Source organism: Solenopsis invicta, chromosome 5 (assembly GCF_016802725.1).
Source record: "Solenopsis invicta isolate M01_SB chromosome 5, UNIL_Sinv_3.0, whole genome shotgun sequence".
In the NCBI taxonomy this organism is placed as follows: domain Eukaryota; kingdom Metazoa; phylum Arthropoda; class Insecta; order Hymenoptera; family Formicidae; genus Solenopsis; species Solenopsis invicta.
This window is the reverse complement of record NC_052668.1, coordinates 23,680,701-23,706,777: the sequence shown is the minus strand read 5'-3', so window position 1 is coordinate 23,706,777 and position 26,077 is coordinate 23,680,701. Positions and strand designations below refer to the sequence as shown.

General features: G+C 40.0%; 1 protein-coding gene across 7 annotated transcripts in view; it reads left to right on the top strand.

Annotated features, from left to right (window-relative positions):
* Window positions 1-26,077, top strand: part of LOC105195223 (protein Fe65 homolog) — a 164,513-nt gene that overhangs the window by 37,031 nt on the left and 101,405 nt on the right. For 3 of the 7 annotated variants that reach the window (XM_011160558.3, XM_026130985.2, XM_026130984.2), the window contains one exon: window positions 15,874-16,235. In XM_011160558.3, the coding sequence (XP_011158860.1) occupies window positions 15,935-16,235 (301 nt within the window). In that variant the 5' untranslated portion in view covers window positions 15,874-15,934. Of the gene's footprint in view, window positions 1-14,040; window positions 14,177-15,873; window positions 16,236-26,077 lie in introns of those variants that run through there. The other 4 variants (XM_039449315.1, XM_011160553.3, XM_039449316.1 and 1 more) reach the window with 2 other exon arrangements.

The following is a 26,077-nucleotide window of genomic DNA, read 5'->3' as shown; positions in this document are numbered from 1 at the left end:
TTTAAAAAACTCAATATAAAAAAGGACAAAAACGAGCAAGAAAATTAGGTGAAACAATAACAATTTTATTAAAAAATTAAATGAAAAATTTTGTGTGGAACGTTCTAACTATATACTTATTGTTAGTCATTCTCAGCCAAGAAATATATTGTTAAATAATTATCGTTAAATAGGTCAGAATGAAATCGTTATTATTGTTGTTAATTTTCTTGCTCGTTATCGAGTTTTCTTATATTGAGTTTTTTTTTGTATAAATAAGTCGAGTTTGTTCGAGCTTATTATTACAATTTTTTTGAAACATGACGTAACATGATTGATTTTATTGAACATTACTGACTTTATAAACTACTGAGCGGAGCTAAACATTGTTGAGACTTCTTGTATATACATCTTAATGTCGAGTGCGGAAAAGAGTTCGCTTGGTATTTATAGTTGGTATAATGGATCAGTAACACGAAGACATCAGAGACACGGAAATTCTTGATAACGAAGTAACTGCGAAGGTTGTGGCTACCATCGCAAGTTTCCTATTCATGCTTCTCTCCGTGGAGTTATTGGAAAACCGGTTCGTGCTTCGCGTAATTATTGCGAGAAGGAAACCGTGATACGATTAGAACGCTCGATGAATTTTTTGAAAGCCGCGACCCGTGCTAAGTCATCAAAGCAGAAGCCGACTCTTTGCCAACTCTTTTTCCTCTCATACCTCCAATTTACTTTTTCGCTTTATGAAATCGCTTTACCAGAGCCCCTCATATAATACCGTAAAATAGAAGTTTGATTCAAAAATTCTGTAAGAGCTTCCGACTCTTTATTTTGCAGTTATCGATCTTTTAGAATGTACGCAATTGTCTCTTGCACATTTATAGTTCAGACGATTTAAAACGTATTTACAAAAATGTAACATGAAATAGTTAAGGAAAAGTTGATTCAATACTAGAAAAATACTGGAAAATCGGTGGGAAAGATGCACTGTAATTGTTTACGCCGTAGATCAAATCTTTTGTCATTTGAAAATATATTTTAAAATAAATTGCTTGAAATAAAGAAGAGATAATCCAAAGCAGAAGATAAAACAGACTCGTAAAAATGTACGCTATCCTATATCGTGCAATGACGCCTTTAAAAAGTTTCTGCGGCAGTTCTAAAGGAAGTCACATAGATCTTCTGGAAGAAAAAAAATAATTTTTTTTTAAGCGCATTTTAGTCGATAAAATAAACCGTGTAAGAGAACCGTAACACTTTTTTTGTGTAGAAACGCTTTTTTAAACTTTACGAACAATACAGTCGGCGAATTCGGTGCTTTCGCGTTGTCGTGCACCACGGATTAACCCCGTTTACTGTCCCGCCGTATTAATGAAGGGACGGTGTAAAACCGGTGGATTATAAAACTGTCCGCGACGGATTTGCAGACGGGCGCGATTATTGCAGCCTGCTTTTATGCGGGAGTAAGCGTCATCGCGGTCATTTCTGCAAAATTGTCTTCTCGCTTGATTATTTAGTCTAATTACCGCTGGTCTAAACAAAAGCATTTACATGTACAGAAACAAATGAAATAAAATGAATTTGGAAATGATGAGCAATGCGAGATGTACTTAAAATATTGCAAAATGATAAAATCAAATTATATCGCATTTTGTGCAAAAATATTAATCTAATACTGACGTGCAATAGTTCGCACTCAATGTTGAGAATTACATGGTCATGTTTGCCGCTAAATATGGGCTGGCTACATGAGCGATTGCTGTCGCGTTGGTATGTATTATAATCCATTGTATCCAACTTTTCCGATTATGTTCGCCACAGCTCTAATGAGGCAGTCGATACATTAATACGTAATGAATTGGATAGGCCGCAAACAATTAATATAATCACAAGTCCAGATCGATTAGTTACATAATTAATAAATTCATCTCTGAATTATACGTCCCAGCGGTTTCTCGTAACAAGCGAGAGAGGAGAGGGAGAAATATCACAGATTATGCATTAATTTAAATCTTATAATTGTAGGCAACTTGCAGGCAATTTTACTTTATATAAAACGAACTTTTTATTACACAATAAAATAAAATTTTATATCGTAATAAGATAAAACGATTTTTTAACGCGATAAAATCATTTTTTTTTATAATAAGGATCTTTTACCCTGTGCATTCTCTCTTTCCGTACGCTGTTAAAGATATGCAACCTTAGTAGTCGAAATTTTGATGCGGGCATCAGAATGGTGGATGACGAGAGTCGAGTAAAGAGTATCTTTCATCGGAGCTCCCCCAGGAGTCATCTCGGCGGCGGACCCGCCCGAATTCTCCAACAATTTCGGGGGAACCTCTTAGCCACGTGGGACATACGGGTACCTGAGTTCCCTCCACGTTCTCGTTTTGAGAATCGTAAACTAGAACAAGCCGCCGTGTCCTCTCTGTCTTCTCCGGAGTGTGACGAAGTGCTCTAGAGTCCGCTCTACTCTCCTCATGTTCAACCTCTCTCTCTCTCTCTCTCTCTCTCTCTCTCTCCCTTTTCTCTGTTCCTCTCTGCGCTTTTCACCTGTGATCTCCGCCGGGGGGTTACCTCGATTGTTGTGCAAGGTGGCAAGTTTCCAACATTCCGCATTAAACACGACTTCCACGTCATTAAGCTCTCGGCATTTATGTCGCGATTTAATTAACACTTATAAACCCACGACGAAGCTAATATCGAAGTTCGCTACTGTATTTGTTAGTTACTCGAATTTGCGAGACCGAATAGTTGCTATACTCTCGCTGCTCTGAATATAGATTTCAATTGATGCCTATCTTAGGGATCTAAAATTTCATTCACGTCACTTTCGAAACAAGTAGCTCCTATAAAGACGGCTTGTATCTCACTTGATGCGATTTAGTTCTTAATGGCGTGTCTATTCGCTTTTATTAGATTTCAAACTCGCAATTCTCGTCGTCGCGCGGCCGAATAACTCTCTCCTTCCCTTTATTCTCGACGTATTACTCGGAGCACCGTTCCATCCATTAAAATCTCTAAGCCCAAGAATAAACGTGACGGCGCACCTGAACGATCGAGATCGCTCAATTAGCGAAGCAGTCGTCCGCGTCGTCGCTTACGCCCGTGGTCTATTATTGGCCGTTGCAAAAACAGGGAGCGCATAATCGCGACAGCCGCGAAAATCGATCCTTCCCCTAACATAACGCACGCCGGAAAGCGCCCTGTGGACACACCGGTTTTCGCACGACATACAACACAAGAATAGCTCGCGTGTGAAGACTCATTTTCAGGTGATTTTTTTTTAACACGATATGACAATGGCGCATTACGATGGCTGTAACCATCATTTGCAAGATGATGAAGCTTACCGTCTGAAAATAAAGCATTAAAAATATCAGGTGTTTACAGGGAGAGATAGAGGGATAAAGAGGACGAGAGAGCGAGAGCGAGGTCAATTACGATCGAATTCGTGGGAGGGTCAAAGGAAACGCTACGCGGCAGAAACGAAGGTTCAATCTCGGATATATATGAACGGCGGTGGTGGGCGAACGAGTTACGACGGCACGGGCGCACAAAAGGTGTCGGGCTGGACTGCATTTTATCGGATGCGTTTTCACGGGGTGGCGGCGGTCGGTGGCGGTCGGTCGACTGCGCGAGCTTGCGGCCGACAGCATGAATGTTTGATGGAGCGAGCCTGATCGCTTGGAAGTACCGGAGAGTCGTCTCTCTCTCTCTCTCTCTCTCTTTCTCTTCCTCTTTCTCGCCGATATTACCCGTGATAACGTCACTCGTCGATCAAATAAAGGGACCCGGTGGCGCGGCGGTAGGGCCAGGGGGATGGATAAAGTGACTGACAGGCTACGAGGGTTGGGGGCGCGCAGGGCCGTGATTCGTTTCACGGGGTGGTCCTTCCTATAGGGGTTCAAATCCGCCGCGTTCACGTTCCTTGAAATCCATGCGAATTTAATTCGCGCACACGCGAATCTACTCCGGTCGAACGTGCGCGAAGTAACTCCCTATCGATCGGCCGTGTCGTGCTGGAAACGTGTATTTTCCGTCGCGAATTAAAACGGTTCGCCGCGCGCGCGCGCGCGCGGCGCTTCGTTACTGTTTACCCTGACCGAGTTTCAAAGTTATTTTTTTTTTATTCCTCGCACTCTCGTGTGTGATAGAGGGTAGCCGATACCCCGGCTATCTATCGCCACCCATGACTGCGCTGTTTCATCGTAATTATATTCTAATTGCCGGAGAATGTAGCTCCTCCGCGTGGGCGCAAGTACGCCGTTCGTCGTTGTCGTCGTCCTGCTTATAATGAAGATGATAATTCCTGCATAAGGTTCTTGGGCTTATATTTTTTGGATAATAAGCATAACAATACACACTGTTGAATATTCAGTAATCAAATTTTAATCAAATTTTAATTCCTTGCGTTAAATAACATTTTATTATTTTCAACATAAATCAATAATTTTAACACAAAATATGTAATTAAAAGAACTGCATTACCGAACCACCCATCTCTGTGGTTGAATTATTTAGTTCCAAAGTAACGTTTGTATTAACATATGGTATGCACACTTGGTAAATAATAAATTAAATTTGAGTCAAATATGGTTAAATTGTGTTTACCTTCACTGTTTTGTTAAAGTTAAAATGACGACATATAGGAATTAATTAAAAATAATTTAAATTGGGTATAATTTGACATTACGAATTTAACAGTGTACGCAAGGTATTGTATAATGGATATGAAGAAATAATTGTTGCATTTTATTGCATAACTTTTATTAAATATACATCGATATTATCACAGTTTGAGAGAAGCTCAAAGATTTTCTTTTCTTTATCATCTCATATAACGCAACACGCCTACAGCATGTCTAAGAATGTAATCACTTTGAAAAGTTGTTGACACTTTGATAAAATTAAAAACTAGAAGTTATTGCCTTCAATATTAAAGAGACCTTTCATTGCTACATCATTTCCGTAATCTTGTTTCTTTGTACAATATCTAAGTCACATACTAACATTCTTGTATCTTATCCTTAATATTTAAATTTAAATAAATCGTTTGTCATGTTTCTGCGTTGTAAAAAAGAACGGAATTTATCATAGTTGCTTCACATTTTTATAGCGTATTATCCATGTTTTTTTTTACACGGTCATTTTTTATTCATGGTTTATTTGCCACCCAACACACGTCCACAATAGACTGCACGCAGCTGCGTAATAAAAAGCAGAAATACTTTGTTACACATTGTCGTGCGTGGCGTTACCGCACCGCCGTCCATAGTTTTTATCCCGATAAAAAAAGCGACACGACTTCCGTCTCCGTTAATAGATCCCCATGCTTCTCGCACCCGCGAGAGTTGCCCGAATGCCAGCCTCGCTGCCACGTGGTAACGGGGTTGGGCACCACTGGACTGGCGCCAGGTTGGCTGGAACCTGACACGCGATCAATCAACCTGCTGCCTTGTCCCCTGACTGAGTTCACTCGCTTCAGTCCTCCTCACCTGAGCTTAAATTCACATTCTCGACACGATATATGAACCTCCTGCAACAGAAAGATCGAAGCAGAATTTACGACTACATCATCGATCGATTCGCGTGCAAACAATACAGACACCTGCAAATTATGTTACTGTGAAGAAGAGGCAAATATTTTATATAATCACGACGCGTTGAAAAATAACGTTAAGAAGTGTGTTACAATATAGAAAAGGAAAAAAAAGAATGTGAAAAATACAGAAATTATCAGCTTGTCGATTACTTCGTGTTGAAGTGTAATAATCAACATTTGTACAGGATTTTACAACTTTCATTAGCCTTATTTTTAATTGTTTTACAATTCTGTCATAAATCGTGGTTGAGATAAGTAAGATTGTACATACATTTACGCTATTGGCGGGCCAGATATTACGATCGGCATTTTTCCTGGGGCAATAAAGCACTGTTTCGTCGAGAAAAATGGAATTTACGTGAAAACAGAAATTTGCACGGGATGGGACGGGGCGAAGCTTTATAGGAGCGTTGTTCGATGATGCGTCAAATACATTTGAATTTATATTGGGCACCAGCTACCACCTTCACACAATTGCTTGCCTTTTTCCCCGTTCTTCTTTTTGCAACTGTCTCTAGCAAACCATGTAAATTCTCATGTAAATTCTCCTTTCGGAGGATAACCTCTACTCACTCGCAAATCCGATTGCCGAGCTATTGCGGTATCAAAAGCCATTTCCACGTAGCCTGCGATTCGCTGGCGCCAGTATACACACAATCCGACAATCATATTGTTTATATTAATTTTATATTTTTGCGAAATTCGATATTTTTAGCTAGTTGATCGTGCGTGCGTGTGGATAGCGTATCGATTTTCTCCTATAACTCTGAGAACGACTGTTACCAATGTGACCTTCCTGTATTGTTTCTCACATGTTCATATTCCACGATGCTTTGATATTTCCATAAAGTTAAAGCTATTGTACCATTAGAGAAAGATATTAATTATGCGTCGTGTGTACCCAATATAAACTGTTTACCTCAACTCTTCTTTATAATTTGCGAATTTTTTTTTTTATAGACCTTTAATATTAGAGGGCAGTTTTAATATAATTCTTCTATCGATTTTTAATTGGTCACGGTGTCACATGAAATTTCTAAACGTGGTATCTATAGAAAATAAAGAACTATAATAACGTTTATCGATAAATATAAATCGAGAATGATCAATTGAATTAAAGATAATCTTTTCTCTTAAAAAAAAATTTCTTTTCTCGAGGAGAGATAGATTAAGATAGATGGTCTTCCTTCTCTTCGTAAAAAAAAAATAAATAAATAAATATCCTTAAGACATCGCCCTTGGCGAGACCGTCTCTTATGGGGATAAGGATTAACTATCCCCGAGAAGAGCAAGACAGGATCACTGTGTCAGATTACATAAACTGTTCTATCCCGATACCACAAAGCGCGTGTCCGTTGCGTGTTCGTTGCGAAACCTGCGTCGTCCGCGCCGAGCAAAATCTCATTTGGCCGAAGGGCGAAGAGTACCGAAGACCAGGGGTACGAAGCTGTATATACGTGTAGCGGCGTATCTAGAGACGGGATAAAATTACGTCGAGTTTGTCGGCTTTACGAGCAAACGCCGGCGACACGTCGACGTGCGGTCGGTGTAACAAGCAGAAACCAGTAAATTACGTCTCGCCTTACCTGGGTCGCGACGCGATGCACACACGGAGAGCGCCATTTTAACTTGAAACGTTCGTACACAACGGCCATGGGTGGTTAAAAGTTTAACGACGCTCGTTGTCTAGCGAGATCGTAGAGCGAGACTCGAACACTGATGTAAAACGTCCACCGTGAGAAATTATCCCAATTGCGAGAGTTACGTACTGTCATTCGAGCGGTAAAAACCGGTAAAAATCGGTTGGCGTTATGAATGTCGGCGACACGTGGCGGAAGAGAAATAATAAAAGATATTATTACGGGAAAACTTCGATGAAGGGGAAAACAAAGAGCGACGAAAATCGCGTTTCGACAGCGGCAAAAGACTTTCCAAGCGGGATAATAAAAAATCGATAGGGTTACAGATTGCGGCAGGTCGGTCGGTATAGCGCTTTCGCGCCGTTCGGGAGAGAAAAGTGAAATATTACGAGATCCTTTCGTTTTACGGAACGCCTTCCGTAAAGCACGAAAGGTAAATGAGAACGATTTGCGCGATCGCGCTTGTAAGGTACTCTAAATAAAAATATCTCTTACGGAGAACGAGAGAGCGCTGGTGGCGAGTAAGGGTAATAACACGCGCGTTCTACGAAACATTAAGTGCATTCCGTAACGCTCTGCCGAGACATCAAAGCCTGTCCATTTTCCCTGGAGATATCCGCCAAAGGATGGGTGGGATCCCGCGCAAGATAGGGGAAAGTAGCCATTTGCATTCAAATCAAAAATCTTAATGACGAGATTCTTGTCGGCGGAGAGCCGACTTCGATTTGGAAGATCCTGTCGGTTCTCGCTGCAAGTCGAGGGGAAAGCCTTTCCCGCCCCTAATGTAATCAACGGGGTAGCGAGGGAAGCCCCGGGGTGAAAAATTCGCTTGAGATTTCCGACGGCACGTCCCGTCCACTTTCTTGAGCGATGTCGAATATCCTTACCTCTCCGCTCTCTTTCGTTATTATTATTTGTGCGGAATTATAATCTGATGAATTATAACTTTACACGAAATTATATTTTCTTTTACACTGTAATTTATAAATATTTTGTTGCCACTAAATGTTATAATCTTACCGTCACGATGCATTATATTTATTAAAGAAATTTTATCGTCAGATTGAGATCGCATGAAACACGGATAAATTAACTCGCGTATAAAAATGTTAGGTAAATTTCTTCACGCTAAATTAATATGTCATAATTTTTGCTTCAGCAATAATTCATGAATGCGAGGTCGGAGTGAATTATTCCGAAAGTAAGCAGCGGTAAAACCGCAATTAAAATTTCAAGTTAGACATGACAAGTAGCTGGAAAAATGAACGTGGAGCAATATTGCTCTGAATAATTAATCACGTTACATAATGTATTTCATGTGTACTTCGATGGGTAATACGATGGATGTAATTTTCGTTAATTTTATCAGAAGCGATGAGTGAATACGATTTATGAACATTAATGCAAACTGTGTCGCTGTATTTATTCGGGAATTGTATATTGTTATGCAATACTCAAATTTATTAGGAAGCAAGGAAAGCATTTTTGCATTATGGGTATTTAACTTTATACAACATAGTCATTGAATCACAATTTTTGTAGCAATTCTTAAAATTCATATTAACTGAGCATAAGCTTTTTATATCTCTTGCATTTATGAAATTCAACTGTAATTATTCATTGAATAATTCTTTTTAACATTTAATAAATATCTCTCAAATTAAATTCTGTCGATTGTTATCGAATTTTTGCCACTGTATGCCCGTGGCAAGAGCGACTGGTAATGGTGCAAAGTGAGTTGATTAAAAATCATCCGTACGTAAAATAAAATGTGCATTAAATAAAACTCCGGTCGTTTTAATTACTTGTCCGTCGGCAGTCGAAAGTTTCCCTTTGTCTGCCTTTTAACCAAAGCGCCCTTTGCACCAAATCTCGTTCTCGACAATTTCACTTTGATTATCATCACGCCCGTCCTTTCCGCGCTATCGTGCGCCAGGAAGATCCAAATGGAATCTATCGCGAAACTCGTGCTGGGTATTGTAGGGCTCGAAGGGCGATATCGCACGATCTGGCTTAGGTTTACCGTTTCTAAGCCTTCCCGCGCGGTTGCGCGATTTTCCACAACCAGGTGATATCGAGTTCCGTTCCAAGATTTTCGCGAGACCGAGATTGCAGCCGGTAACGACGAGGCGACGATGTTTACCCAGACGCCGAGGGTGGAAACGATCCACTAGGATTCGCGTGTACGTGCTCGAGGACTCCTTACAGTTAAGCTTCGCGTTCCTTCGTGTGCGCGATGTGTCTCGATGTTAATCGTGCGAGTGTTGCAGAAATCTGCGAAAACGCGCGCGCAAAATGCACTGCCTTTCTGCGTACTAATACGTAGATTTGTGCGTATAATGTTCGAACTTTAGCAAAACGGTACTTTTCGTGTACAAATATTTTTCATATTAATTAAAAAGTTGAACAAGTTAACTATAAAAATGTTAAATTTGGCTGAAATTTAATTAATTATTTATTAGGCATGTACGTTAATTAATGCGGACCTACTTTGAAATAAAAAATTTTCACCACTGAAATGGATTGATTAGATGAAGTTCTTTTAACCACATATTTTGTATTAATAATAATAAATTTCGACACGCATAGAAGTTAAAAATAACAAAATATTATTTGACTTGAGCAATTGGTTTAAATTTGCTTCTTTAATATTTAGTAGTGCACGCATATCATTAGAACATAGCTAGCGTCATGAAGATTAAATTTGCACAACTATTTATGTGTTAGGAGAAACATTATTTCAGCTGTAACTTACTGTTTGACTTTTCATTAGATTGATGTTATTTTACTTGATGTATTCAGAAGCATTAACAGTATATAAAAAGATTTTTTTTTCTCTTTTTTTCGAATTGATTCGTTTAAAATTTACTCTGTCAAATACTCTTTTTACAATTTTTTATAGCACGTGGAAAATACATGACGTCGCACTTTGGAATAATACGAGAATAGCCGGTTAATCCGGTGACCGCGTGAGACTTCGCGTTTTTCGAATCCCTCGAGTCGTGAAATTTTTAATGGTAGGTACTCGAGTACTATGAGATTCGCGGCCCGTAATTCACGGTCCGTTTCGCGGGGGCGATTAAGACTAGGTGTTTAAGACCGCTTTATGAATGGCCACGGTGAGGCGGAGCGATATCTCGTGCCGAGCGGTCGTACGTTTCGTAGCGGGTATTCCGGTAAAGGCGGAAAGAGTAGGTTGTTCTAGTTTCGAATAAGTCGGAGGGTGGACGATAACGAGGGTAGCCACCGCGGCTCCCGTTCGTCTGCCGCCCCTGGTCGATGCCTTCATCCGCCGCACACCTCCCGCGCGTCTCTTCCCCGTGTTATCCGGAAAGTTGCCAGTACCGGTATCGCGGTATTCCTAGCCGGGCGTGATTCATTCTGCCCGGTAATAGTGCAATTCTCTGCGCGCACTTCTCGCGAATCCGGCTTGGCGTTTGTGCGAGTCGCGTGCGAGTAACGAGGGGTGAATTTTAATCTGGGCATATCTTTAACCTGCTCTTTACCTGTGATAGTAATTAGTACTCCTGCCTCGCGTTGGCGTACGTGAATTTGTTTCGTACCCCACGCACCCGGTAGATATGCCAGATTAATTGAAACACACTTTCAATATTATCTCCTTTCAATTTTAGCTATAAATAAATTTTAAAAAATCACGAAATTTAATTTTTCTTAATGTTTGTTTTTTTCATATTGAATTTTTGGGAATTGTTTTGTTTTTAATGTTTTCGACTTTTCTTTCTATTTTTGCATAATACATACGAGATTAAATTATCAATATGATTTTATTTAGACTATTTTGTAGAATAAATCGTGTAACATGGTGTGTCGCGTAAACGAGGTAAACGAAAAATCTACGAACATTAATTGTCATGCATCGCATATACATAGATGCGTTTCCGTTTTGACGCAATACGCGCAAATATCACGATATATTGACAAGCGGAAATGTATTGCTAATATTTGCGCTTGCCGCGACGACGATGCTAACCAATCCGATACTTGTTATCATGCCGGAATCGAAGCTGTATTTAATATTGATGATTGAAAATTCCGGATTTTATGGCGATTATATTATCCCGGAAAACATGTACTTAGCGGATATTAACAAATATCGAATCGCATTGGTGACGGGATACAGTGTATCGTGTCTTTTAGGTTTGTCATGCCTTTCCAATTATAACGGTAGCTTTCAGTATTAATTTTTGTTTGAAAAGCGAATATCTTTTTCGGCGGAGCTTACAGATACGTATTAAGACTAACACGTTCTCACTTTGTATCTTTCACTCCGGTTACATCAGCGGAGATGCAGCGTTATCCATGTGCGTTCGTGATGCACTTGATGCAATTCGTCAGATCGATCGCCCGGTCCGTGAACCAGAAAATTATGCAGCTTCGATTTCGCGCGACGCCGTCCTGGCTGCAATCATTCTCCATGACTCACAGTGGAATCTGAAAAGCGGGAGGATCGGACTCATTTTGGACGAGAATTTACGGGTTATTTTGCGTTACATTTCACGCAGCCAGCGTGCACATGTAGTGGTGCAATATTTTCGTAAAATACACTACTCGTAAAATGAATATCACTGTTAAATATATCATGAAATTCAATGTATTTTTAAGTTAAATGTTAAATTTAAAGATACGTTAAATTACATTATAAATTACATTAAATTTAACGTATTATGAAAAATATGTGCATGAAATTTAGTGCATTTTTTTCACATTTTTAAATGCTGCTTGAAATTTTCTTCCGTTACATAACATTAAATTGTACTGTCCATTTTTAACAGTGTAGTGGATAAAGAGACATTCAATATTAATTGACGCACTTATCACAAAAGTGGTTTAAACTTCCAGAATTTAATTTTCTATTCGAAAGCGTTAATGGTTTTGTACATTATTAATTTGATTCATAGTATCAACCTGTTTGTGACTTTAATTTAGTTATTAGCTCATGAAACTATTAAGGTACTTTAAAATAGGAAATCGAATTTTGGCAATTTTGTGGTAAGCTCTACAGTACATTACTTATAACGTTGGTTAACGTTATAATAATTTTATGTATATATTTTCCCAAGAATTTATTCATGCGTTGTAACTTTGAAAATGCAAGTTTGAATTCCCCGTTGCTATTCTTATTTACTATTCTTATTTACTATTCTGTCTCTTTCAAAGAAATAGATTCACAAACTGCGAGTGATATTGTATAAGTCGTAAACCAGAAAAATTTCAGATTATATTGTAATATCGCAAGTAAATTTCTGTCATGCGTTATACGGATGACATTGCATGTTTGCTCTGCTCCAAGTAATTTCCACGACGGTGATGGTGACGCGCGCGGAATTCTCGCAACCTCATAAGCCGCGAGCATTATGCCGGTTACCGTAACGAATATTCTCGAAGAATTTTGCTAGGAAGAATTTTGCTAGATAATTTCGTCATGTTTACCGTCTGTAGCGCTCGATTTCGCGATGCGTTCTCGTTCCCCGTGTCGCTACGCCGCTGCGCGATGCCGCGAATTCCGATCTGGAATTTCAGGGACGCAGAAGTTCGCGGGAATGTCTCGCGACATAATCTCGTGCCGCACGAGACTCGTATAATGTAATCTCGTGTACATGTGCGACGGGAATTCGTGCGTAGGCGATCGGATTAACGGGCGAAATGTTTTCGCTATACGTATCTCGTCTCTGATGCGTCACGCTCGGCTCGGCGATGATCCGCGAGGAAAACGTGTATATCTGCATGCGCAGGAATGTATCTCTTGTGCATCGTTGCGTTCTCCTTGGTATGTAGGTTTTTTATTATTCCAAGATACTATCTCATTGAGGTATTTCTTAATTGATTGTGTTCTTAATTAAAATTAAAATCTTAACAAATTAATTTTAATTATAGCGAATGCTTTTATTAACATATACGGTAATTCTAGAAACTGAAAATGTAAAATCATATATCTTAAAAAAATTTTTTTTTTTTTTTTGTAAAATATTAAGTACACTGTTAAAAAAAATATATTAAATTTAATGTACATGTAATGGATGCAAATTTCAAGGTACATTAAAAATATTCAATGTTGTCAACGAAATGCACATATTTAAACATGTACAGAAAAAAATTAATATCAAATTAGTATTATATCAAACAATGAACAGAAATTTATTGTTTCATATATAACCAACAATATAAAATCTTCTTGAATGAAGTTGATAATCTTAAACAAACGTAATTTGCTTACATGAAGAAACAAAATTTCTTCACGTTAACAAATTACATTTATTTAAGATTAAAAATTCTTTCAAGAAGATTTTATATTCTTGCTTATATGTAAAACAATAAATTGTTGATACTAATTTTTTTTTCTGTGTACTTTTCAGCTATAGATAATTTTTTATGTACTTGTAATTTAAAAGTACATTAGATTTCATGAAATTTTTATCAGTAGATTTGATGTTGCTTCAATATATTTTCAAGTTTTGCATATTAATTTTTAAATTGCTCTTTCTCTCAAATCAATAAGAATTTTTAATTTAAAACGTATGAAAGCAAGATCGGATTTATTTGTGGAGTGGTCTCCGGTGTCGTAAAACCCGTCAACTCTCGCCTGCCATTTATCACCGCGATGTCGGGTGCATCGGGCGCTTATCACAGCCTTGTCGCCATGAGATCACTCGATGCATTCACACCCGCTCTAAACCTGACGTCACCGCGCCGAGAGGTGGTCGGCGGCTCCACGGGAATGCCTCTCCTCCCATTGGATCACTTCCGGTTTTCCGTCTGTCACGCTCCATTTGCGCCTGTTCAGTGTCGCATCGCCGGTGTCCGCGACTGAGTGTGTCCGCGTGTCCTCTCCAAGAATATTCGGAAGCTCCGTGATCTGCGTTCCATCGGAAAAATCCGTGCCACACGTCCATCACGAGTTCCTCGTTTGGTGTGTTCGTGGAAAATGGTGCGTGAATTTAAATCGCTATATATCGTGGCGGTTATACGTGACACTGAGAAGATACGGATGATTTTAAGAATATCTTTCCGCAATCGATTTAAAAAATATCTCTTTCTAGATTTTGATAATAAACTATTTGATAATAAATTAATCATTGTTGGCACGCAGTAAAAAATTCGAATTGTATTTTATTATATTGCAAGTTCCAAGTATTAAATTATGTGCGTGTTTAATGAGTGAATATTTAAAACATTTATATTAAATTTTCAAATATTAAGTTCAATATATGTTTTAACGTGTGAAAACTTAAAATATTTAAATTAAATTTTTGGAATATCTGCATATGAAAGTTGCATTAAAAAAAAAGGCGGTAGTCACACAATTACCTTTGGATGGAAATCGATAAATTTCGAGCAAACCTGCCGTAATTGAATCGGCAAGCTTAGCTCATTTAACTTCATAAACCGTAGTCAATCAAATCGAATCGCTCTGTCGAGCGATTCAGAACCTGATTGTTCGGGCGCCTTCACTTTCGAACACCCGTTATCTCCCATATCTCGTCGGCACCGCCTTCTCGTTACTCTATTCGGTTCGTGTTTCATCGGGACCTGCCTCGCGTGGGTAGGATTAATTTGCGTATATATTTCACGATAATTGTGTGCATTTGCCCGTCTGCGAGAGATCGTATTGTTCCTCGGTTGTTTCGCGTTCGGTTATCCGACCCTGGTTCCTTTGTTACCGAGACCGGACTCGAAATTTCGCGACGCTATTATTATGTTCACGTCGTTCCTCCCGATTTTCATGTTTGCCCGCAGAATTGCATATTCAATGTCGCCTCGCGACGATTTCGGCTACACCGAATCCTGGTATCGAGATATAATGCGCGCGCGTTAACGAAACTGTTATCCCGCGATATTCGTGGCGCAAAATAATAAAGGGATACATTTCCGCATAATAAAGGTTAATCTTATAAAGTCACACTGTCAATGTGACACTTTTCAAAATCTTTCACGCGTATTAATGTGACACGTGTGATTTCAAAAGAAAGCTTATTGACTGTACAGTTGGAGCTATGTTTTCCCACGACTATATGTCAGACGTGAGGGTTTCAAAATAAATGGATCAATAAAACAGCTTACACCGCGTCTGTAAAGTTCACTTGAATGGAAGAAAGATGCATCCTGCATACGAAGTTACGTTTCACAATACACCTAGCAGTGCTGTATTTACATTTAACGAAACTTTACTTTCTAAAAAGAAACCATTCCGCACGAGCGAATCTCGGGATTATTTAATACTTGAGATAACAGCCAACATGTTTAACTATCAACCTATGTAATGCCGGATGTAATTAATTGTTTTCCGGAGCAGTTGATGACGATTCTGCAGTCTTTTTAAACTTTTGTTGCATAATCATCTTTGCCGTTGTAATCTTAACTCACTTCCGTTAGTTAAACACAGCTGCTGACTTTTTTTTACATCTAAAAACTCTGGCTCGAGAGGAACTCGTAAAGCTCAGTCTTTCGACTTTTTCAGCGAGAAAAGTCGCGAAACACTACCTTCGCGCCCGCCCCGTCGTCCCATTTCTTACTCCGTTAACCTTTGAAGAACTCGCTGCAAGTTTCGCAATTAATTTCCCCCGCCCTCGCCAGGACGTCCCGGTTTCTCGCTCGAACTAATCGAAGACGCTGTGTGGCTTGCAGATAGTCGACATCGAGGCGGTGCCAAGGTCACGAGGGAGGAGCTGAGGTCATCGCGGTATCTATGTTGTGCGGCGAACTCCTGAACGGTGGCTTCGTCAGTGCCGGAGCAGTACCGGTGGTTCCGTACAGCCTCCCAGGACTCTGGTTACCCGGTTGCCTGCGTGCTACCAGTCCGCGCCTATTAACCTCTCCCTACCTGACCCTGCTGGCCGAGCTGCTGGCCGCGGGCCGCCTCCAGCTGCGAGACGATCTCCTGGAGCTGATGGACCTGGCAAAGAGGAGCCACCAGGCTCCCGGCAACAACGGAGCGTCCGAACTCGATCTTGACCTCCATGCCGACGACATTGACGAGATCTTCTTGGGTGAGTACTCTTATATTCACCTAAAAATTCACGACTATTTTGACGACTGACAAAAATATAACCGCTGAGCCATGTCATGTCCGTCGAATCCAAGTTGTCGTAATAACTACTAAATCACTCGATATGTTTCAACTTCTCGGATGTCGAAACAGTAATACAATTGAGAGCGAGCGAACACGCCCATTGCATTTTTCTTCGTGTCGAAGGTCTGTCCGACTAAAAATATTGCAGGCCAAGTGTGTATAACGCGCGATACACTCTTACGGCCGAGACGTGTGTCGTGGACTCGTGGGTGTACGCGATCCGTTGTCTTTTATTTCGAAAGAGCGAGAATGCCGGCGCAATGGTCGAGCCGTAGTTCACATTAATGGGCAATACACGCGGTCGTGACGACATCGTGAAAGTAGTCGTGAAAGTAGCCATGCGTTGGCAGAAGTGAGCGGCGCGGAGCCCGTGATTACGTCCGCTGGTAAATATGCTCCTCGGCTGAAACCCGGTAATATTCCCCGTTTTTCATGACGAGCGATATTTGTCACACTACGTACCATCCGCTCTACTGAAATGTCCTAGGAAGAGCATTTCCCTACGGTGAAATCTCTGGAGAAAATTTCGAGAGGTATTGGCGTCAAAATACACATTTAAGTATATAAATTTTTTATTTCCAACACAGTCTCTAACATCAAAATTAACTTTAATATTTGCGAATTATTTTGCTATTTTTTTTTCTTGAAACGCTTTGTATGCAATAACGACAAATTTATGCGATGATGAAGAATTTCCAAGAAAAATCGTGACAACGATTACCATGAATCGCGAAATTACACAATCAACTCCCGCTGAGCTAAACTTGGCGTGTAAATTAGCGTTTGATAAACGATTCTTCTCGATACAAGCTTGAGTTGACATGGCTGGCGCGACTCCGCCTTCGAGTAAGTCATAAAATCATTTATTGCATCGCGATCGTTACGGAGCAGCGAGAGGAAAATGTCGGAGTAGAAACTATAACGGCTGCGAATAATTTGCGAATTGTAAATAATTCTACATCGCGAAGGAATTTAGCGGTGCGAGTAACGTAAAGATAGAAGGGCAAATGAGAAACTATCATCGCGGTATTCTTTACATCTCGGAAATTCGCTCGGCTCACGCAAAGTACTGCAATTCTTACGAAATCCTCCGTTTTTACTCTCTCTAAAATTTCTCTAGTAAAAGTATGTTTACGGATATGACGTCGTGAGATTTATTTCCATTGAGAGAGAGAGAGAGAGAGAGACTCCGCGCTTGATACTTTGTTTTTTAAAAAAAAGAAAGAAAAGAAATCCCGGTCCTGCGGAGCGTTAAGATTTTCCAAGACGAGCCACGCGGCACGGTCATTCTTCTTGGCTACTCTCTCGGTCAGTTCTTCTCGTTCCATCTTCCAGCTCCGGTTTACCTTCCGCTCGGGAGACCGTCGAGGATCTTAATAAATCGCTCTACGGCTCGATCCCGTTTCTTCGTAACGGTCGTCTAGAAAAATGGAGTATCGTCCCACATACTCGGAAGATCCCTTAGAAATTGGCGGTCCTTTTTCGCGTGGACAACGCTCTTAATCCGCGGATAATTTACTCCTATCACGTCGTTAGTAATAACAGTTTTTTTCTATGGGAATACTATAAGCTAGAGATACGATGTTTCTATGTTGTGAGAATTTGTCGAGCCTGATAATATCGATATTATGAAGACTTTCACATATTCATAAATGCATATTGACTGAAAAATTGAAACACTGAAAAAAAGTTTTGGTAATAGCTACCAAATGTTGAGTGAAATAATTTCAATTAAATATTTGATTAATATAATAAAAAATAATTTTACTTTTCTAAATATTTTGTAAATTTTACTAAATTTGATTATACTTATTTAATATTTAGAAAATTAAAATTATTTTTGGTTATATTAACCAAAAGATTTAATCAGCATTATTTCACTCAACATTTGATAGTTATTTTATTACCAAACTCCAAACTATTACCAAACTCCAAACTCCAAAACCTATTACCAAAAAAATTAAGCATTTTTATTTGTTGACCTTTATGCAACGTACGTGATCGACTTTTTACGTATCAAGTAATGCAATAATTCTTTTTTACGTTCTTTTTTTATTGTAATTTATTATTTTAATAATATACACTTTACATCTTTCTGACAGTTGAAAAATAATTAAATACTGCTCACTTTAATTTAATATTTTTCCCTTTTTTATTTTCAAGATCAAGTGGTGTAACAATAAATTATAAAATATTAATTATTCGTAAAAGAAGAATTCTCTACAGATCAACTTTTTCTGAATGCTAATAATATTTTTAACATGGCGATAAGTAATTTAGAATTTGATATGATTGTTAAATTTTAGATCTTGCTGAATTTTACTCTGTGAATAAATTAGGAATGACATAAACTATAAAGCAATTGGAACACGGGCATTTAATTAGGTATTTTTAATTAGGACATTATTGCTACACGTCTTCTATATCAAGCGGCATATCGACAGTTTCAAAGTTTATTTTAGAAAGCCAAATCGCTTGTCGTCTGGCTGTAAAGTGATTGAACTTTGTCGACAGCACCTCCAGAGAGCTGCCAGATCTCTGGCTGAGAGTTTTGGCGGAATTCTATTAAATTCATGGATTCGCGAGCCACCCACGTCGATCACACTGTTCTCCGTTACAGTTGTAAACTTCGTTGCGTGCAATATCGAGATACCGAAACTTTTTTCTAAATTCGATAAAGAGAATCCGTAAACGGATATTCAAATTGTACATAGCGATAATAGTAAATCAGTAACTTATTAGGCACTAAGTTTATTTTTAGTCGTCTTGTATTGTTAAATAACCTAATTTTTTCAATTTACATTGTACAAAGAATATCATAGGTAAAAAATAGAGAAAGGGGACAGAAATGGATTACGCTCAAGCTCGATTGGATTAGCTGATGCAATGCGGGCTACGTGCGAAAAGTTATGTTTGTTGAACGTAAAAACGGGATATTCACGAGCGTCCGAGAAACACGTGGAAAATTGCGGAAACAATCCGCAGCTAGTGAAAATCCCGTCGTGGAAAAACTACGCGGGCGCCGGATATTTCAATCAACTCGCCGGATTGCGCGATATCGTTGCTCGTAAGTCGCGGTGTGATTGGATCGTTTCGACTCGACTCGACTCGATCGCCGTGCCGATCGATCGTTCGTCGATCGTCGAATTGGTTGCGAGTACAGGCGGGAATAAAGGAGAGGAGCCGGGCGTTAAAAATAATCTACGCGAAACGGAATAATCATATTTCACGATTACGTCCGTCGCGGCGGCGACGGCGGCGACGACGGCGCGCGGAAAATTGAAAAACGAGGTCGAATCAGCGCACCGGATGGCCATCGAAAATTAGTTTTCGTATTCATTTGCTCGTCGAAAGAAAGTATATTTCATCCGCACGCGTGATGAATAGTAACCGGCATGCCCACGCGCAACCCCCGCCGCCCTTTCGAATAAACGTTTCAATCTGTCGCGGATCGGCCCTCATCGTTCCCGTTCAAGGGACAATAAAATATGGGCGACATGCAGGAAGGGAGGAGAGAGATACCCACGCACGACAGTGCGGTGGAAATATTTTTTGTCGAGTCAAATACCGACACGCAAAACGCCATGGATAAAGAACGATATACAAGCGCACGAGCTGAAAATTAAAAATATTCTTGCATTCTGCGCGAGATACAGTTGAAATTAGGACACAGAGAGCATCGAGCTTTTATACTATTTCTGTATATTATTCTTCTCTTGATCGATAACTTTTTATGCATCTATTTTTATTTCTCTTCTCTTATATTTGTCGCTCTTAGTCTTGAAGAAAATCATTGAGCTTTTGAGCTTTGACATAAATCTCCCTCACGTCATGTAATCAGCCCGCGGCGGGATAACTTTAATACACGGCGAACGCGTTTAATAATATAAGCGACTGTTGCCTTTCCTTTTGAAATAAACGCTGCAATCTGTCACGATTTTCTCTCTTTTTCTCTCTCCCTTTAAACTTCGGCTAAAAAATGGGAATATGTATGCCGTTCGAGGCGGGGGCAGTAAAAATAAAAAAAAAAGCAGGGTCGGGTGGAGAGTACTGTTCCGCGATAGGGGTAGGATTTCGCAGGGAGGGAAATGAAGAGTGAGAGAGGATCCCTGGCGAAACTCGACAATAGAGCGGATGATCCTCACAGTGGCGGAACGCGAATGGCGAGTGGATGAAGCGAGACAGAGGGAGCGGACAAAACGGGAACAATGCTCTGCCCAGTATTATTTTCTGTTTGCTGCGTCAGACCAACCACCCACTCGGAACCACCAGTGTTCATCCACCCCTGATCCATCCCTGGTATTCTGCAGTGGCGCGGCCATAACTTCCGCGTCCTTATGCGACGCTCACTGACGGTGACAGCTCACCATCTTTGTATTCCGATTCCCTTCCGCACGATCTACACCGTTTACGGACGTTTCACTGTTTTACGTGAGAGCCATTTTCTCCCGTGACAAATAATTTACTTTCGCGATTGTCTCTGAGATATTCCGCGCGCATCGAAAAGTTATGCCGCCGATGCAGTCACGCGACGTAACGGCAATGGGGAGATAATCGATTACACGAAGAATCGCTATCGGCGCATTCGAGGGGATCACGAATTTATGCGTTACTATGGTAGCGCGCGGCTAATGGATTTACTTATCCGTTTATTACAGAGCTCGTCGGGAGTTAAATTTGGTTATCGGGTACTTACCCGGCAACTAACGCAAAGCGAATCAATGACCCAGTTCGTCCCGGCGCATTAAATTATTTTTCGTTATCGATCGCGCTCTTCGCTGACGTTGACGCTATTATTTCGCGTTAATCACGACTAATAAAGAGCGTCGCGTGATTAAATACGCGCTTTATCGAGTTTTCTCTGAAAACATGCTGTAAAAACTCTTGTTTTAGACGTTTCAATCGTTTACGCGTTTGCCTTAAATGCTGAGTATTAAAGACGTATTCTACTCTACACTGATAAAAAGATTACTTAATTTATTATAAATTAATATGTTATTAATATTATTCAAATAACTTATTTACATTACAAATCATTAAATACTATTAATTTGAAGTTAATATTACTTGTTTGAAATAAACATTACTCGATAAAATGATTATTTAAATATTAAATACTAATAACATATTTATCTAAATCCAAGTAACTTTTTTGTGCATTGGACCTGAAGAAGGCATATTTTCAAGAATTTTTTAATAGAAAAGCATTGAGAAGATTATTAAAACTTTTGTAGAAATATTTATTAATTTTTGTAAATTACGATGGCGTTTTTATCGCAGACTGTCATCATTCTAGCGGATGATTTATACATGAATATAGATAAATGTTAAATTAGGAGATTTATAGATAGCGTTAAATGGCGGCGTTGTCTATTTTCAATTTTTAGTATTGATTTTAATTTAGTCAGCACTCGACTTCATATAAATTAAGGAATACTTGTACTATTATTTTTGTCTTAAATCACTGACTATTATTTCACTTTCGCAGAAAAAATTTACAGGATCTAATTTATCGGCATTTATACATTAATTTAATGGATATGTATAGTGTGCAATAATAAAAACAATAAATATTTTTACAAAATTTGCTTCAATAAATTTCTATTAAAAAATTCTCAAATATGCCTTTTTCGGACAAAGTAGAACCTCCTCGATTGCGAATTAGACGACAGATGTTAGAAATGAGTTTGAGTATATGGCTACGTTTAATTGATTTTATGAAATATCTAAAAATCGAGATAGATTATACAACAATCGTTAACAAGCCGTTGTTAGACTGTAACTAAAAGTGAAGTCGAAAGGATTATGAAGATTTGATTAATGAACACTATAAGAACAAACGAGTCGTTTAACGATAACGAGCATAACGAGGGTGAATCTTCCTTTCTTAGTCGCGCGGAAGAATTTTATCGGGTAATTACCGGCTTCTGGCCGTTTCTTCGGATTCGAGAATCAGTCCTTTTTCCCGCGCCCTCCAAGTCCGTTTCCGGAGATCCAACAGAGGGGGGGGGGTCTCCTCTTTTGTCGTTAATCATTTCCGTGCTTCTCGTCAGTTCGTCTATCCCGCGATCTGGAAACGAAACTGTTCTTGCAATTAAGCGCATTCAAAGGAAAGACCCCACTTCCCGTTCGAAGCTACTCTGGGACACGTGTTTCCGCCGCCGTTTCGATTTGCAGCCAATTCTTCGCCATTTTCCTCCCACCACTTGTCAAGTACTCAGAAACAAGAAATTTCGTTCGCTCGAGTTCTTGTCGGTTCCCGTTCTTGCCGCAGTACTTAAATAGCATTGTTCAGCATGTCTCGTCCCATCTCTACGTAGCTTCTAGCTAGTAGCGTACACTCTAATGACAGCTTTTTTAGCATGCGCTCTTGAATCAATTTTTCATGAGCAAAAATTGAAAACAGTTGAGAATTTGTCTTATTCTTACCCTGCCGTAGCGTTAAATATTTTAGCAATGAATTAAAAGTTTAATAGTTAAAAAAAGAATCTTCAATTGGACCGACCTCCATTTAGCAAAGGTAACTTTCCTACCTTCCGGCTTGCAATAGAACAATGCGAAATGTGGGTCGGCTTTTTGCAGTTATATGAGAAAGTTATAAGAAGCGAAAACCACCAGCAGGCTTCAAAATAGAGACGACCATGTAAATTACACCGCGGCAGTAGTGCAGCCGAGTTTGTCCGTGGTGCACGTGAACGAAAGGACCGCGTTCTTTCCGCGCGACGATTTTGCCCCCGAGGCTTTCCGCAAAAATCCCGCCATAGAATTGAAGAGACGCCACGTTGCGCTCGGGCGTTTCCCTCGAAAACTCTCGCGACACGTGAATTTCAAACCCGACGAGACCGCTGGGAGGAGAAGCGACAAAGCCCTCGAAGCCAGATTAAACCGAACTTCTTTCTCGTTGTCGCGCAAGCGACAACAACCTCGACGAAAATGCACTGTGCTTGAACTTCGCGTGTCCCAGTATCATGATACTTGAGGGACAGTATCTCACTGAATATTTTGCGAAATAATACTCCCGAGAATTGCAAAAACTTGAACTGAATATTATTTAGGAAATGTACATTTTTTTGTGAGTGTTATATAAAATATTAAACCTGAAAAATCGATGTTTTCAACGTTAACTGAAATTGCGTCTGTGCGCGTGGATTATATGATGCGTGCTTCAGTATTTCCTGATTTCAATGAATCATTTACCAAATGAGAAGCAGGCGGTAATCTCATTTTGTATGCGAACGGAATGGCGGTGGAATCGGACGGACATTGATTTCATCAACGTAATCCATTCTGTTATACATACGCATATCAAATTCTCCATGTATTTGTATCAATCTGTTCTTTGATCCAGGGGTGAGGAGGGGTTTCCGCTGTCGTACATATTAACGTGGCTTGCAAGTTTCAAACCGCGTCGCGAGCGAGAATCAAATTACAGAGTTGTCGTGAGATCGATGGCGGTAGGAATCGAGAGCTAATTAATGCCACTGGAAGGGGATTAGCGACGATGTAATTTGGCGGGTGTACCATCCTGGCAGCGAGACGGAAGGAGGGAGGAGTGGGTCGATGGGGAAAGGCTGAAACCTCGAAGAATCGGAATGGTTGCCGAGATAATGGGGAGACCGACTGATTAAAAGTTTGCTTTTTCCCTTCGGTTTTCCGTCGACCTCTCGCTGCCGTCCTACGAATTGTCGCGGTAAATTATTTTCCTTCTTCTTGCGCTCATTCCGAAATAATTCACAGACTAGTTAGTCGTAACAGCGCGTAATAAATATATTTGATCGCCTCACGGACAACTTTAATTTTTAAACGATTCACGTTGCACGCAAATACAATTGCCCATTTTTTTTTTACGTTTTTTATGTATAAATCGGTATCTCGCGACGTGCTGTTTTTTAATTCAGTTGCATCCAATTTGCGATACAGAAATCTCCTTCGGATAATAAAGAAGGATCACGTATGTTAGTTAAGACTTCGACATGGGGAACTCAGTGCGATACCGACGAGGTTAAGAAGCAATTCCTGCTGGATGAATTTATGGGTGCTCGGGATTAACACGGTCGGTTGCAATAAAAGTCACGAGATCGCCCGTCTTCCTCCTTCTCCCCCCCCCTTCCCTTACCCTTTCGTACCTGTAGCGTCGTCTTTTACCTCCGCCTTTTCCCCTCTCTCATAGCAAAGAACATCGCTATCCGGAATGGTTACCTCCGCGCTTCAATTTCTCTTTTCTTTTCGCTTTCTTTTCCTCTGATTCTCTCCGCTTCTGGGAAAAGAAGATGGAGAAGTGGGACAGGGATAGCAACGTCGTCCCATCCCCTTGCATGGGGGATGGACGACACTGTCGGCATTAAACCACCGGAATGTTCCTGTTTTCAAGACAGCAGAATGCCGCGGGGACTCGGGCTCTTTTTTCCATCCCTTCTTTTCTTCTTATGGCGGCATCGGTCTCGAGGCGTTGCCCCAAGATGGTCTTGTTGAATAGTAGAAAAAATAGGGTGAAAAAAAGTACAGTGCCAATTAATGGAAAGTGTGCCTTGATTATTATTTACTAGAGTCAGATGAATTACATACAGGCTATGATTATGGAAATGAAGCTTCAGGATTTTTCCGATGGGTATGCTTCCTCGCGGGTTGCGGTCAGAGAAACTCCCGTCGGAATGCGAGATCGTTGAACTCGTAAACGTAGCTTTACGATGGACCCGCCTAATCCGATGCAAATCGCTGTATAATTTGCAGATTACGTAACGTGATTTTCTTAGATTCGTACGCGTGTTGGCTACGTAAACTTCATGCGATACCATCGGCAAAAATGTAATACTCAAAATCCAAAGTTGTCTCGTTAACTCGACATTTTTTCATTAAGATTTTTAATTTTTATTAACGTTTAAAAAAAATGTTAAAATATTATACGATTGCGCGGCACATTTGGTATTTCGTTCATTAAATCGGGAATTAAATTCAAGTCATTTCACGAATAATTCGTTCTGCGCGAAAAATTCACCATTGTCCTACGAGGCACAAAGGCGTGAATCGCACGGAGGTGTGTACATAAATTAAGTCGCGGTGGAGAATTCGTCGGGCTCCTTTTTTTCCCGTTTGCACGCAACTCACGCCGGAAAATCTCGAACGGATCTCCGGCGATTCGCGGGCCGGAGATATGTTCGCTGGAAATCGTATATTCTCGGATTTAATTCGATTCCGTGGGACTGTCGTTTCCCCGCGTGGAATTCGTTTCGCAGGAACTGTATGTCGGGATTAACGACTCGGCGTTTCGCTCCGTTTTCCCTGTTTTCTTCCCCCTCAGAGACGAATTAGATTGCAGATCGTGTCAAGCTCCGCTCTTGCACCTGTTCTCTACTTCGCTTTGTCCCTTTGTCGATTGAAATTTCTGCACCTTTTCGTTAAGTTAGATTTGTTTATTCAACACTTTGCAAAATATGAAAACAAGTTATTTAATTCGCGCCCCTTTATTATTTGTAATCTTATCTTTTCGCCGCAAAAGAAATAGAGTTTTCGTCAGAAGAATAAATTTATGTTTAATCGCGCTTTCGCCCTCCTTTCTCCTTTTCTTTGTCTTCCTTTCTTTCTTTTTTCTTGTTTCTCTTATGCGCTAGTTCGTCTCAAATCACATTTACAAGAAGAAGCCGGTAGGCAGAAAATAAAAGCGATGAGGGAGGACGAGAGGAATATACCGGAACGTGTCGCTAACGTAATAACATTTCAATTCGAGGACGGAAATTACCGCAGGGCACGACAAGACCATCC